We start from the raw sequence: 16,521 nt of genomic DNA, 5'->3' as shown, positions 1-16,521 counted from the left end.
CGATTCACTTTTTACAAGACATACAACCAAAAAGAGTTATAAAATGAGAATACAACAGCTGAAAGTAAAATGATGCAAATAACAGCCACATTACTATCAGACAGAATAGATATCAGGCAGAAAGGACTTATTAGGGATGAAGAGGGCTACTAAAAAATGATAAAATTTACTCAGAAGAAAAAACAATTATAAAGTTGTATATACCTAATAAGATAGACTTAGCATAGAAAAAGCAAAAATTGATATAATGACAGAGAAATCGACAAATCTACCACGATAGTGGGAGATTTCAATATGCCTTTCTTAGTAACAGACCTGCCAGATTTTTTTGTGTGTGTGTGAGGAAGATCAGCCCTGAGCTAACATCCATGCTAATCCTCCTCTTTTTGCTGAGGAAGACCGGCTCTGAGCTAACATCTATTGCCAATCCTCCTCCTTCCCCCCCCGCCAAAGCCCCAGTAGATAGTTGTACGTCATAGTTGCACATCCTTCTAGTTGCTGTATGTGGGACACGGCCTCAGCATGGCCGGAGAAGCGGTGCCTCAGTGCGCGCCTGGGATCCGAACCCGGGCTGCCAGTAGCGGAGCGCGCGCACTTAACCGCTAAGCCACGGGGCCGGCCCTGGCAGATTTTTAAAAAGTAAAAAAAATACAGATTTAAACAACCCATTTATTTTTTTATCTTTTTTATTTTTTTTAAAGATTTTATTTATTTTTCCCCCCCAAAGCCCCAGTAGATAGTTGTATGTCATAGCTGTACATCCTTCTAGTTGCTGTATGTGGGACGCAGCCTCAGCATGCCCAGAGAAGCGGTGCATTGGTGCGCGCCCAGGATCTGAACCCAGGCCGCCAGCAGCGGAGCGCACGTACTTAACCGCTAAGCCACAGGGCCGGCCCAAAACAACCCATTTAATAAATGTGATTTAATAGGCACACATATAGAACCTGGACTCAATAATTAGAGAATACCCATTATTTTCATGTTCACATAAGACACTTATAAAAATTCACCATGAGATGTTAGCTCAGGGCTGATCTTCCTCACCAAAAAAAAAAAAATTCACCATGAGCTAGCCCATTAAGCAAGTTTCAACAAATTTTTTAAAACTGGCATCATACAGACCATGTTTTCTGCCCACATTGTAATTGTTATAAATCATTAACAAAAATATAAAGGAATTTATCCTTACACTTGGAAATTTAAAAACATACCTATGTACAACTCAGGGCAGAGAAGAAATCACAATGGCAATTGGAAAACACTTAAAACTGATCAATAATGGGGCTGGCCTGGTGGCATAGTGGTTCCGTTTGCACGCTCTGCGTCAGTGGCGGCCCAGGGATCACCGCCTGGATCCCAGGCATGGACCAACGCACCACTCATCAAGCCAGGCTGTGGAGGCACCACATATACAAAATAGAGGAAGATGGGCACAGATGTTAGCTGAGGGCCCAATCTTCCTCAGCAAAAAGAAGAAGATTGGTAACAGATGTTAGCTCACGGCCAAGCTTCCTCACACACACAAAAAACAAACAACAACTGATCAATAACAAAAATGTTACATTTTAAAAGTTACGGAATACAGCAATAGTTGTATTTAAAGGGAAATTCTGAACTTAAATGTTTATGTTTGGGAAAAAGGTTGAAAATTCATGAGCTAAGCCTCCCACTTAAGAAGATGGGGGAAAAACCATGGACAATGGATTAGCCCTAAAAAGGAGAACAAAGAAGATAATTAAGATAAGAGAGAGAATAATGAAATAGAAAACAGAGGTATAATGAGAGAAACAACCAAACCAAAAGTTGGTTCCCTGAAAAAACAGTAAGTTGTTGAATTGCGGTACATTTGCACGTTGGAATAATACACTGCAGAGGACACGCATGCACTGCAGTGACAGCACAGCCTGGATAAGAGTCAGGGATGTGCTGAGTGAAGAGAAAGTTATAGAAGACCAAATACAGGTAACACTGTTTCTATAAAGCTCAGGACCACGCAAAACTAAATTATTTATTGATGAGGATACATGTATTTTTGGAAAAACTTTTTTAAAGCAAGGGAATAAGCACAATAGTAACCTTGGGGTGGGAGAGAGGCCGGGGATTGGCTCTGAGAACAGCACACGGGGGCTTCAAAACCATGGTATGTTTGGTCCACAAATTACATGTAAGTTCACATGTTTAAAATTATTATGCTTTACTGAATAACAAAAAAACAAACAACCTGATCAAAAAATGGGCAGAGGAAATGAACAGACACTTCTCCAAAGAAGATATATACAGATGGCCAATAGGCACATGAAAAGATGTTCAACATCATTAATCATCAGGGAAATGCAAATCAAAACAACAGTAGGATATCAATCACCTCACGCCCGTTAGAATGGCTATAATCACCAAGACAAAAAACAACAAATGTTGGAGAGGATGTGGAGAAACAGGAACCCTCATACACAGCTGGTGGGAATGCAAACTGGTGCAGCCTCTATGGAAAACGGTATGGAGATTCCTCAAAGAATTAAAAATAGAGATGCCCTATGATCCAGCCATCCCACTACTGGGAATCTATCCAACGAACCTCAAATCAACAATCCAAAGAGGCTTATGCACCCCTATGTTCATTGCAGCATTATTCACTATAGCCAAGAAGTGGAAGCAACCTAAGTGTCCCTCGACTGACGAGTGGATCAAGAAAATGTGGTATATATATACAATGGAATACTACTCAGCCATAAAAAAAAGACAAAATCGTCTCATTTGCAACAACATGGATGAGCCTGGAGGGTATTATGTTAAGTGAAGTAAGCCGGAAGGAGAAAGACAAACACCGTATGATCTCACTCATATGTGGCATATAAACCAACACATGGACAGAGAAAACTGCATTGTGGTTACCAGGGGCAATGGCGGTGGGGGGTGGGCACGAGGGGTGAAGGGAGACATATATATGGTGATGGACAAACAAAAATGTACAACCCAAAATTTCACAATGTTAAAAACTATTAAAACATCAATAAAAAAATTATGCTTCATAATTTACAAGGATGTTACATATGCTTTTTTGCAGGAATCAAATAATAAGTAATAATTTTTAGAACTGTAAGCCAATCCTGCTCAGTAAAATGCCTCAGACGAACTCTGCATGTTTCTCCACGTGGCCCGCTTGGAAGCCGGAGCAGCTCCGCTTATTTTCAGGGCCTGTGGCTTCACACTGAGCCTGGCATTTGCCCCATCCTTTTTCCCTTTTCAACTGCTGGATTCCACACATGGAAAGTCTCTGGTTCAGCACATTCTTAGACACTTGAGCATCTTTATGATTCATCTCATTGGGAAGCCTTGCTGAGAAAACAAGGAAGGGAGAAGAAAGGAAACAGAAGCCAAGGGGGTCTTCTTAAGATGACAAAAACTCCAGAGATTTCAAACGTCCTTCACAGAGACCCAGTTGTGAGCCCTCCATGCACGGGCTCCAAGCTATAAATCTACTTCCACACCCCTGCCTCCGGGTAGATCAGCCTGGTTCCCACCCACTGATTCTGTGAGCCTGATCTTCCCATTTCCTGTTCATTTTGTGAGCCCCAAATACCTTTCCAATACATATTTCCTTTCTCCTAAATTAGCCATTTCATTCATTTTCTTAAGTTACAAGAAAAATAGATGTTCATAGCAGATGAACAATACAATAATAGAAATTCAATACACTAAAAATTGGAAGTTCTCTCCCTAGGAAAACCACTGTTATCAGTTTGATAAAATTCTTACAAACTTTTTTCTGTGCATATAGAAAGAGAGATGAACTAGATCTCCAGATAATTTGGGGTTATAGGGGATGGAAGGGATTCTTACCAAAAAAGGGGTCATACTAAATATATTCTTATGTAAATTATTTTTTTACTCAATGATATAGCACAAGCATCTTTCCTTGTCAGTACATAGAGGTCTAAGTCATTCCTTTTAACGGCTGAATAGTATTTCACAGTATGAGCACCATAATTCAATTTTCTCCTGTTGTCAGACATTACCTCCAACTTTTTAGTATTACAAATAATGATGCAATAAACACCCTTATACTTATATGGCTTTGCACACCCGTGCAATATTTCTGTAGGTAGGGACTGCCTACAAATCATTTCTGGAGCAAAGGATACATACATTTAACATTTTTATAATAGGTACTGCCAAATTGCCCTTTTGTGGCTACATCCATTTCCCAACAACATGGGGAAGTGCTCATGCCCTACACTTACCAATAGGTTTTTAAATTTATTTTTAGTAATTTGATAGATGGAAATATCTTTTTGGTTTTCATATGCATTTCCCTGATTACTAGGGAGGATGAACATCTTTTTCAAGTATTTATTAGCCAATTTGCTTTTAGATTTTTTTCTTATTGATTTCTTCATACATTAGGAGTATGAACCTTTTATCAGTTATATATTGCAATTGTTCTCTCCAAATTGGCTGAGTTGTCTTAATTTTGGTTTTGGTGTCTTTGGCTGTATATATGTTCTTTATAATTTCTATTTTTTTCTTTATGGCTTCTGGGTTCCTGATCACACTCAAGATAGTTCTCCCTGCCCGTAAACTATAAATGAACATATTTACATGCGTTTTCTCCCAGAGGCAGCATGGTGTAGCGGTTAGTTGTAGAAACAGAGGTTCTAGAGCTGGACTTCCAAGATTCAAATCCCAGCTCTGACATTTATAAGTTGCATGACCCTTGGTACTTAATCTCTCTGTGCCTTAATTTTCTCACCAGTAAAATGGGGTTGTGGTGAGCACTGAGTGAGTTAATACACGTAAAGCATTTAGAATAGTGCCTAGCATATAGCAAATACTCAGTGTGTGTGCATTATCTAGTTCCTTTATAGTTTTACTTTTTTACGTTTAGATCTTTAGTATACCTTTTTTTTTTTTTTTTGCATGATTTGAGTCTATTTTTTTCTCAGGTGGATAGCCAGTTTTATAAAACAGTCTTTTTCCACTGACTTGAAATACTACCTTTAGGATGTACTAAGGAGCAGGCCACCCCTAGAAGGGCTCAAGGAGGCCTCCCCCAGTCCATGGTACCCGTGATCCCTGCTCTGGAAGGGAGGCTATGCATTAGCACTTCGCAGACTCCTTAGGATCCTGCTAAAGGTAGAAATTTCAAAGTTGAATTCAATCATATTCAGAAACTTGGTGGCCTCTCCCATCTGAGCTCCACCCAAACACAGGGCCAGGAAGGCCACCCCAGTTGCCCTACTCAAGGGACAAGCCTGCTAAGAGATGTGTTCTTGGAAAAGCACGCCCAATCTAAAAATGTGTATACCACAAGGTATTTTCTCCAAAGTAATAATGGCAGGAGAAGACGTGAAGAACTCAGTCATCTTGAACTTTATACTAGGAGATAAGGGCACATGCATATAAGATGGGATTATGTAGTCGTGAAGCGGCTGCAGCTGCTGGAGGTTTGACAAGTGTAAGGGGCTTATCTGCATTAAGAGACTCTTGTGTAGGGGCGGGCTGAGAACCACGGAGATTCAACGTCTGCTTTCCCTTTAAGACTGGATCGCAAACACATTGACTGTTTAGGGTGTGCTGCCATCTCCTGGCCAAACTTGGGTTGCAATCAAATCACAAGCACTTACAGCGAAAAGTGACACAGTCACACAAGCATGATATGGTGACCCCAAACAACACAAAACAAACACATCCTACGGGAACGTGCTGACACCCCCTGGTGACTGCAGAGTACTGCTCTGCAGCTAGTGGCCTGTGATGGCGCCTGCCAAGCACTGCTGAGCAAGCAAATCTGAAGACTGGGGTGAGTCCACACAGAAAATTCAAATATTCCAGATGAGATAGGCCAGTATATTGATTCCATCACCAAATTCTCTCATGGTGTAATAAAGAGTAGTTAAGCTTGTGCATGAGCTCAGAATGCTGCAAGTTTGTGCTGAAAAGAAGCTGGAGGGGGCTGGCCTGGTGGCGTAGTGGTTAACTTCAGCACGCTCTGCTTCGGCGGCCCGGGTTCGTGGGTTTGGGGGCCCAGGTGCAGAACTACATCACTCATCAACCCATGCTGTGGCAGCATCCCATGTACAAAATGGAGGAAGATGGGCACAGATGCTAGCTGAGGGCCACTCTTCCTCAAGCAAAAACAGGAAGATTGGCAACAGGTATTAGTTCAGGGCCAATCTTCCTCACCAAAAAAAAAGAAAGAAAGAAAGAAAAGAGCGGAAGCTGGAGAAAAGGGTGTGAACTCAAGAAAGGCTCTGAAAAATAAACTGCTATCACCCCACTCTGCGCCCCTCTTCTCTGCTGTCCTATCTCCCATTCCCTTGCCCTACCCTCTGGTAGTGGTAACATCAAGTACCCGGAAACCAAGAGCAACCTGTGGGGAGTAACATGTTCCATCAGTCTCTAAGGCAAACTGAGACTTCTGACTGCAGAGATCCCAGTGGACATAGAGTGGAAGAGGGTGTCTTGTCAGCACAGTGAGGGACAGGAAAACAAAGCCAAGCAGATGTCAACCTAACACGTTAATGTGACCTTTATTATGTAGCACATCTGGGAGCTGTGCACCCCAGCAAGCATACAGAATACTCTATAAAACCAAACCCAGCCATTCAAAATTACACTAAAGGAAGACAACCCACACCTGCGGCTCTTAAAAATACACAAAATTAGCGCAGTCCTGCTGTAACAATATGATGGAAAGAGAAGGCAGCACAAGAAGGGAGAGAGTGTGAGGACTGAAATTGGTGCCAAAGTCATTTTCTCGTTATTGCACTTTTATTCTACACAGCTAGTATGTTACACTTTTATTTAATACTGTAATAAACATTAGTCCTTTAAAACAAACAAAAACATTACATTAAGACAAAAGACAACAAGCTGTCCAGACCCATTTTCCTTTCAATCCTCTGAGTAAGGTGGCCTCCCCAATGCCAGGTGTTCCCACACAATCTCTGTGACCATCTCAACTGGACTAGATGTTAACAAAGCAGGTGAAGTTAAAAACAGAACCCTTTTAAGAACAGTAGTGCTACTTGGAACCCCCATGGGAGCCTGCAATACAAGTTTCCCAAGGTTACTCCCTCCTCACCCACTTTACCATCACACTGGCCCTAACCCACGCCACCCCCATATTTATAAGAATAAACTCTTTTTTTTTTCCTTTTAAAGAAAATGTGGGTTATTTAATCCAGCAAATCCAAAAACTCAAGCTTTGAAAACTCAAAGAAAGCAAGACTGCTCTTTTGGCAATGGACTCTTCAAGGGCCGTGTATCCTGCTCTGATGCAGTGTGGACTTCGAGCTTCCCTGATTAGCCAGATGGATACCAAGCATGCCTTCTCTCCAAAGCAAGGCCGGGGAGTCTGTGTTCCCCAAAGCCCTACTGCAATCACTAGTCCCCCTGGCTTCTCAATGCTAAATAATAAGCCAAAAAATAAAGTGTCGTTCAGTGCAGTGATCACTTGGCAGCCCTGCCACCCCAAACCACTTCTCCCGCCAGGAAAAAACTTTCCCAGCCCCTCTTTGGCAGCTCCAGCAAGGATGCAAAAAAATGCATTGGAGTGTTCTACCATCCCCCTGTTTCTATCCGTGGTGGTAGTGATGCATCCTCTCCTTCACTGTTTCCTTCAATTTTAGTGTTAGAAAGTAGGAGAAGCTGATGACTAGGCTCTGTCCCCTTAAAATGGATGGAGTCACAAGTGACTCTCTTTGGTCTGGGAAGAACCAGCACGGTCCTCCTTCCCAGAGAAGTGAAAGCTTGATCAATCAATGAGCCACTCTCTGCAGAGAATCAAGGGAACCAGGGCACGCCTGTGCAAACTCATCAAATGAGCATTCCTCAACCCACGCCAGGCTGAGCCTGCCGCCTGCTCCCTAGGCACAGGGCCAGCCACTCTGGGGCCCCAAGCTCCACCATTTCTTATGATTGCTCTGCAGAAAGGTCCCTCACTCAGTTCTGAAGCAGCGTAAGTCACCAGACTTCAAGTGTGATAAAAATGGCCAGGTGATCATTTTCGGGCTGGGGAAAATTGCCCTAATTAAGCTGATTAGCAGAACAGAACACAGTGAGGGTAACTCTTTCACCCATCTTTCCTCCCCCAGCCAGTCTCACCTCACCACTTGGGAGCACACACAACCAAAGTAGGAGGTACAATCTTCACGACTTGGGCCTTGCTGAGCCCTCTACAGCCTAAGTGCCATCGCACTTCTTTGAAAACCTAGTGTCTTCCCAAGTAATATACAGTACAGTACATTTCATGGCATTCCATCACTTCAATAACAATGGGTGCCAAGGAACAAAGAATCTGAAATTAGCTAACAATGTTACAAAACAACAGCAAAGTATACACGTTATACATATGTACTCATGCACTCAGCCTGCTGAGTGTTTAAATAACATCTCCAAACATCTGTATGTGCACTTTGGCTGGCCTAGAGATTTTCAGGAATATTTTGCACCTTTCCTAAGAATACTTTTTTTTAACGAACTGTAACACAACTACTCATCTCCTTACTTAGCATTAGCCCCTCCCTCCCCACTCAGGCAAAAAATGTGGGGAATCTGCTAGAAAATTGTGTCTGAGAGCAGACTAAGCCACAGGGGACAAACTGAAAAGGGACTCTGAGTGGACAGAAACCTAACCTCCCATGTGTGAATAGGGGTACGAACTAAGACATCCAAAGAATGTTAGGAATGTGGTCTCCACATGGGAGCACAGACTCCTGATTATATAGCTAGAGCTAAAAGAAGACAGTCTGGAAAAGGGAACTATATAAGACCTTTCTTGAAATTTCACACAGAACATACTTATACTGATTTTTCAGCAAGTAGAGACTACTTATCTCTCTTTTGTTAACTTGGAACCTGGCTTCCTGAAAGCCCCATCATGGTCCCCAGGAGGGCGATGAGTTAATGCTGACAAGAACAGAGTGACTTGGAAGTAAAGCTAAATCGGTGTTAAAAATTCTGAGAGATACTGAACATTCCACCAAAACAAGGCTGAAGAACCCAAAGACACAGGGCCAGTCACTTTATCATCTGCAAATAAAAAGGTTTTTAGCACTATATGGAGTCTCGGAAGGGCTACATGTGCTCAGGGAGCTCCTGCACTCAAATGTTTCCAAATCAGAGCCCAGGATAGTCAGAGTTGAAACAGAACTTTACGAGTTATATAAAATTTTCTTAGAGACCCCATTTATACCCTGTTCATATTCAAGAGATAGTCATTCTGTCACAAACCACCCTAGAAAATTCCAGCAGCAAATCTGCCCATTATCTTATACACTTACTCAGGGAGCAGCCTCACACAGTTTGGGGCTAGGCACAGGGGACAAACCACAGGCTTGAGGACTAGGCAGATGGATGGAGGCTCCTCACCTCCACTGTCTATCCCTTCACCTACCTGTTTCTCTAAATCTAATGGACTGCTTTCGTTGAGGAAGGCCTAAAGCCAACATCTGAGATGCACCAGTGTTCTCCTTCCTTTAACTGGAATCACAATTTCTTTCATGTACACTCATGACAAATTCTCCAAAAGACCACCACACCACCTCCCAACGGCAAGAGAAGAACCTCCTCAGACACTCATACACAGGGGTGAGGAGCACACACACAAAACTGCAAAGAACGTTCTTCTCTTTCATCCAGTTCTGTTCTTTTCTTCTAACAGATTATATTTAAAATAAGGTAAAAAGAAGGGACAAGTTGCAGAAGAAACCTTGGTTAAAAAGCTCAATGATCAAGTTTAAAAACGTCAGTGTGTTAGATTCAAACACAAAAAGAAGTTTCTGATTTTTTTAAGTTTTAAAAACAAGCTGGTATCCTTCTAGTACATTTATATGGAGGCCCATGGCCTCCAGATCATTGCCCACTTCTCAGGTCTCACCAAATATTTCACATTGGGTCAGTTTTTCTCAGACACTCAGCCTTAAGTACCATGTTAACTGGAGCTTCCCCATCTTGAGACCAAAAGAGGAAAAAAAAAAAAAAAAAAAATCAAGACCCAAGGGTAGAAAAAGAGATTCTGTTCTGGGGTTATCAGTAACTCGAAATCCAATAGTGTGTATGTGTATATATATACTTACACTCCACACACAGATTTTTTCTTTCTCTTCTTTGGCCTCTTGGTGATGTAACCATGAAACCCTCCCCCAGAAATCAGGGATTGTGGTCCTATAAATGTAAATGCACAGGCACCATAAGGAACAGATAACTTCATTTCTAGCTCCCTTGCTGGGGCCTCTGGCTGTTGCACCCTGAGATCTCTGATGCAGACAGCAGGAACCAGGCATCCACAAGTTAGTTTTTTGTTCCCATGTTCTCACAATCCCAGAACTAAGGTCAAATTTTCTAAGGGTCCTGACGACTGGATACAATCAAACTATTCCTAGCTAGAGCCAAAATTATGAAAATTACAGTTTTTAATACTATTGCCACTGCAGTGTCCCACTTGTCTTAGTAACATATAGTGAACAGACAACAGTAACATTTGCCTCCTTTTCAGTTCTGAGGCCAGAATGTTGCATTGTTCAGCTTTTACACATGTCCAAGACAATCTTTTGCCAAAGGGATAGCTTGGGGCATCAGTGAACTGCTGAATACGCTCAAACAGCCATCCAACTCTTCACTACCCAGGAGTCATCTCTGCCTGGGAAAGTCTCAAGTTGCCCAGCAAGCATCAATTCCCTTGCGTGCTCTCTGTAATGAATAAATGTCAAATTCTTCCCATGGCCAAAGGTGAAGGGAAGTAAAGAAAGAGAGAGTGAAAGAGAAAAGTGTTTGCTTTCAAGTAGAATCATCTAGTCCACTGTTTGGCCGCTCAGAATTTGACTTGCATAGCCGGTCCATGATGCCCTGGAGCATGGGCTGGACAATGCCCAAGAGAGGTCTCTGAGAAGGGTCACCATCCCAACAGGCTTCCATCAACTGCCAGCACTCCTCATCAAACACAGGAAGGCGTTCTGGGCGGGCCCCTAGGGAAAAAAGCATGGAAATAAGAACAGAGGCAGTGAGAGGGGGACCAACACAACAAGGAGGCATGATCAGCTCAAAGGCTGATTACCCAGTTGGGGCTCAGATGCTGAAGAATGCAATGAGCTTTGGCTTCAACTGCAAACATCTAGTTAGAACCTAATAGTAACAGTGATGAAAAAATGGAACACACTGGCATAGGAAGTTGAAGAATTCGAAATTTTAAAGAAAAAAGCCTTTCTGAGACAGTTCAGTACAATGCTGCCTGGAAGCAAAGGTCTGACTTAAATGTCTTTTCCAGAGTCCATGATGGTTTAAATGTGTATGTGCTCCAGCTGGGAATTGGCTGGAGAAGGTGACAGGAGGCCCCTGCTGCAGTGCCGGGTCTCAGTCTGCTCTCGCGAGGGGAGTTAGGACCAAGAAGGACTTGTGGCCCTTACCTCTCCGCACATTGTTCCAGAGATGGTCTTTGCTGGCACATCTCTCAAATGCCTCGGGGAGCTTGACAGAGCCTGAGCAGATATACCAGAAGAGAATGCCAAAAGCGTAGACATCCACGGAATTATCATACTTCCCTACAGCAAGAAGGGTGACAGGTAGTGAGCCAGGGAGAGAATCGACAGCATCTCCACTAACTTGCATCTGCAGAGGCCTTCACACATTTTTTTCTAAAGCTTTTAACATTCATCATCTCTCATAACAACCCTATTAGGCAGCACATATTTATAATGCCCATATTATAATACAAAAAACTATGGCACTGGGAGCTCAAAGCTAGATATTAAGAGGGCCAAGACCAGAACCTGACAAAGAAGAAAAGTAGAACTTTTATTTTAATGGGACAGTCAAAAAGATTAATCCTGAAAGGTCATGTTAGGGAAATCAAGTTGGATATACAGGTGGGTGGGTAGGCTGGAACCACAATATAAAGATTTTTAGGAGGCCAGCCTGGTGGCGTAGTGGTTAAGTTCGCGCACTCTGCTTCAATGGACCAGGGTTCACAGGTTCGGATCCCGGGCGTGGACCTACACATTGCTCATCAAGCCATGCTGTGGCGGCATCCCACATACAAAATAGAGGAAGATGGGCACAGATGTTAGCTCAGGGCTAATCTTCCTCACAAAAAAAAAAAAAAATCATTTATTATTTAAAAATTATATTTTTTTCAAAATATATGAGCAAACATACCCACATGGCCTAATCTTTTTTTTGTGAGGAAGATTGGCCCTGAGCTAACAACTGTGCCCATCTTCCTGTATTTTATATGTGGGATGCCATCACAGCATGGCTTGATGAGCAGTCTGTAGGTCCACACCCGGGATCTGAACCTGTGAACCCCAGGATGCTGAAGCAGAGCACACAAACTTAACCACTACGCCACTGGGCCAGCCCCCCAAAAAAGATTTTTAAAGTCAGATAGAAGAGTCTGGATTCAGCGGGCAGCAGGAAGTTATTTATGTTCTAGAGCAGGAGGTGACTTGAAGAAAATATTTTAGAAAGATTATTCTGACAGCAATAGGATGGACTGCAGTAGAAACAATTATAGGAATTTAAATATGAAGTAGCCAAAATAAAATAATAGCAGTGGGAATAGAAACTGAAAAAAAAGTACATCTAGAAAAAGAAAAATGAAGACTGTGTACTTCACTCCAATGTGCTAGGACTATAGCTGACCAGCTGACTCCTAATCCTTATGTGTATTACTCAGTGAAGCATTGGAGGAAGACTTGTATATGAGGCTAATGAGAGAAATCCAAATATACTACTAATTTTAACTCTCACCGATACTAACAAGTGACTTGCAATTACCTTTCCATCTTCGCCAGCAATGATACCACCATTCCTCATCCACTCAGGCTCAAAATCTGAGAGTTATCGTTTAGTCATTCTTTTCTGCTCATCATCCATATCAAGTTAATAACAAAATCATGCCCATTCTTCCTCTGAATTATCTCAAATCTATCACATTTTTTTCATTTCAGTACTACTACCAACCTGATCCTGGAGCCAACCACCCCTGGTCTCCCTACCTTGGTTCTTGCCACTCAAATCCCCTCTACCTACTGCTGCTCAGCTGATCTTCCACAAACATTCTTTCATCCCTCACCTGCTCAAAAGCTCAATATAGCTCCTTACTTCTTCCAAATCAAGCCGTCACTCCTCTGTGTGAATTTCAAGCTTAATGTATTTTACCTCCAAACTTGTTTGCTATTATTGCAAATGGAATCCCTTCCTGTCACACTTATTTCTATCCTGCAATTTTCCTCATATTTCCCTTTCCCTGGCCTTCAGAATTTTCTCCCCTTCAGGATACATGGTTGGACTCCAGAGGCAGAAAGATCTAGATTCTAATCCCAGCCCCATTACTTCTAGCTCAACGTTTTGGGGTGGGTTTCTTCATCAATCTGGCCTCAACTTAATATTATCTAGGACATGGACATAAAAATCAAGATCACCACAGAATTGTTGTGAGGATTAAATGGAACAAAATATATGAAAAAACATACCCACATGGCCTAACTCAAACAATATACTTAAAAAATATGAGTTCCCTTCCCATCTACCAATTTTTCCAGATTTGACTCAAGTTCTACCCAAAATCTCACCTCTACCGCAAAACTATCAAACGTTTCAACCTTCATTTACCCTTCTCTGAACACCAACATTACATTATGCAGCACTTAATCACCGCTGTCTTATACTGCTTCCTAATTATTTTAGCTCTCTTAAAGCACTGTCGACTATTAAGTTTTGTAATGATAGGGGACAATTCCTATTACATAGGAGTTATTCAATCAATACTTGATGATTAATAATTGGTTGATTATGGCAATTATGGCACTAACAGCCTGGACAGACATCCAAAAGAACAGCTGGTGACTCCCGTCTATACTTTTCTTTCTTGCCCCTTCACTTCTACACTTTTCCCTCTACTTGTCTCAGTTTCTCCTGTTCTGGTTTCTCCCCCACCTGTGCCAGATCTGCTAGGAGTACCTGTGACTACTCTCAGCCCAAGGGGCAGTACTCAGCGTTAAAGTGTGGAGCCTGCCCAAACCCCTCCCTGCCCTCCAGCTTACCTGTGAAAAGTTCAGGGGCCATATGGATTGGTGTTCCCACAATGCTGCCCGACATCATGGCCTCTGGCTTGCAGAATCCTAAGTCAGTGATCTTGGCACGGTTCTGCTTGTCCAACTGCCAACAAAGCAGGGCGAGAGTCACCCTGTGCCTGACCCTGCACAGAGCATTTAGTTGCAGACCCCAGCTCAAAAGTAGGTATCTACTCCAAAGTAGCACTTCATCAATCCTGCCTCCAGCCTCCCTGTCTCCAGATTCATTCCCATTTCTGTCTTCTTCCCAGACTGTAAGCAACCTGGCAGCAAGGACTGTCTTTTCATCTCTGTATTCCCAGCCCTGACATAGTGCCCGGCACATATCAGGAGCTCAACAAATCTTGGAAGAATGAATAAGTGAAGGGCACTGAGGAAAGTATTTCAGTTCCTGACGTTCTCTTCTGACCTCCAGACCTCAGGGCAGAAAGTGGCTAAGTAAGAAAGTTAAGGTCCTTTGGTCAACTGAGGAGAGTTTCTTGAATACCCTGTAGTTTTCTTTCCTAAAGTTTCTGGATAATAAATCTATGTCTCATTTGGCTATTGATAAGCCTCAGGTTTCAGCCTATAATTTTAAGAATATCTTTCCTGTCCCCCAAACTTCTGTCATCTTTATACATCATTTAAATGTTGCCAGAGACACCTCAATGATAATTCAATATATTTTCAAGAGGAGTATGGCAAAAGATTATAATTTAGATAACAGGAGGGTTATAGTGGGTTCATGACTATCTTGTCTTTTAAGGTACATTTACCCATCTCAGCCCTCATCCAGCATCTCTGATCAAACCCTAAGCAATAACAAGACCCGGAATCCTCAAAAATATCAATGTCACAAAAGCAAAAAAAGGCAGAAAGACTATTCTAGATTAAAGGAAGCTAAAGAAACATGACAAAAAAATGCACTGTATGGATACTGGATCAAACAAGACAAACCAACAGACCATATTTGGGATAACTGGACATATTTGGGACAACTGGAAAATGTTAATATAGACAGTATATTAACTAATAGTATCATATCGATGTTTAATTTCTTAGGAATGATAATGGCGTTTTAATTACGTAGAAGAATGTCCTTTTTCTTGGGAGATACAAGCTGAAGTATTTAGGAATGAAGTGTTATCTGCAACTTACTCTCATATAGTTCAGTAAAAAAGTGTGTGTGCGCGCGCACGCACATGTGCGCGCATGTGCAGATAGAGAAAGAGATACAGAAAGACTACATTAGGAAAAGAGAGACAATGAATCTGGGTGAAGGGCATATGGGTCCTCATTGTACCACAGTGTTAACGTTTTTGTAAGTTTATATTTATTCAAGAGTATCAAGAGAAAAAACCTTAAGCAGTATTAGCTAGGTTTATGATGCAATTCCTCCCTAAGCTTTAAGTCCAAGATACCATCCATCTACTCTGCTGTTAACTGTACTACTTTCCCTCCAGTCTTTTCCTCCGACCAAACATACATCTACATGTACCCTCCAAACATCACTTAACCCACAGAGGCAGGGTGCTATCTTGGGGAAACAGCTCTTACTTACCAGCACATTTTTCAGTTTGATATCACGGTGAACAAGTCCCTGGCTGTGCAGGAAGCGGATTCCTTCCACCACATCTAGCGCTATCTGCAAACGTGTCTCCAGGGTCAGCCCAGCCTTGGGGAGACAAAAGAGCCTGCTTGTCACTAACAAGACAACTCCTTAATCCAACCTGCTTAACCCAACTCAGAGTTCCTTATGTAGGGTACTGAAAAAGCGACTGCACCAGGGTACACAAGGACAGAAAAGTAGACAAGAAAGGGGACAGGAGAGCAGTTAGGAGAGGGAAGTAGAGAACAAGCAAGGAGGGACGAGCTATAAAGGCCAGATAAGACCCCTCGGAGGCTGCACTTGGGCCAGCTGGACAATGCGCAAGTGTGAATAGGAGAGGCACAACCTAATGACTGAAGGCATGAGCGCATTTCTACCCCTGAACGAAGTGTGGAACTGCCCTGGGTGCAGAGGAAGTATTTCTAGGTCCCTCAGGTAGACTTACTTCCATTGCTTTGTAGGCCTAGTTAGCCCAGGTTGGGTTTTAAGGATTCGAATACCAAAGTTACTCATCTAACTTCTACCAAACCTCCAATTTAGGGTCTCCTGAATTCTGAAGAACATCACATCACTCATCCAAAATGGTTCTCCAGGCCACTTGTGGAAAAGCATCACACTCTTTTGAAATGAAGAGCGAAAGCCACTTGGAGAGTCATTTTCTTCATCATGTTACTTTCTCATGGCTCTTGCAAGCATTTCTAAGGACTCCTCTGTCCTTCTTCTGGAAGCTTTCATATAAATGGTATAAGAGGAATCTGTGAGAAGGGACCTACCCAGATACTCTGGGGTTAGCTTTTCCTCCCTTCTACTCAGCTCCAATGTAGGGAACCGACACAACACACCTCTCTACCTCCCTTTTGG

At 42.4% G+C, this 16,521-nt stretch overlaps 1 protein-coding gene across 2 annotated transcripts in view; it reads right to left on the bottom strand.

The window, feature by feature from the left end:
* Positions 1-6,505: 6,505 nt before the first annotated feature.
* Positions 6,506-16,521, bottom strand: part of DSTYK (dual serine/threonine and tyrosine protein kinase) — a 45,750-nt gene continuing 35,734 nt past the window's right edge. For both annotated transcript variants that reach the window (XM_058540240.1, XM_058540238.1), the window contains 4 exons: positions 15,613-15,726; positions 14,043-14,157; positions 11,406-11,540; positions 6,506-10,967 (listed from right to left, as the gene is read on the bottom strand). In XM_058540240.1, coding sequence (XP_058396223.1) covers positions 10,780-10,967; positions 11,406-11,540; positions 14,043-14,157; positions 15,613-15,726 — 552 coding nt within the window. In that variant the 3' untranslated portion in view covers positions 6,506-10,779. The remainder of the gene's footprint in view (positions 10,968-11,405; positions 11,541-14,042; positions 14,158-15,612; positions 15,727-16,521) is intronic.

This window comes from Diceros bicornis, chromosome 4, assembly GCF_020826845.1.
Source record: "Diceros bicornis minor isolate mBicDic1 chromosome 4, mDicBic1.mat.cur, whole genome shotgun sequence".
Classification (NCBI taxonomy): domain Eukaryota; kingdom Metazoa; phylum Chordata; class Mammalia; order Perissodactyla; family Rhinocerotidae; genus Diceros; species Diceros bicornis.
This window is presented reverse-complemented; position numbering and strand designations above follow the sequence as displayed.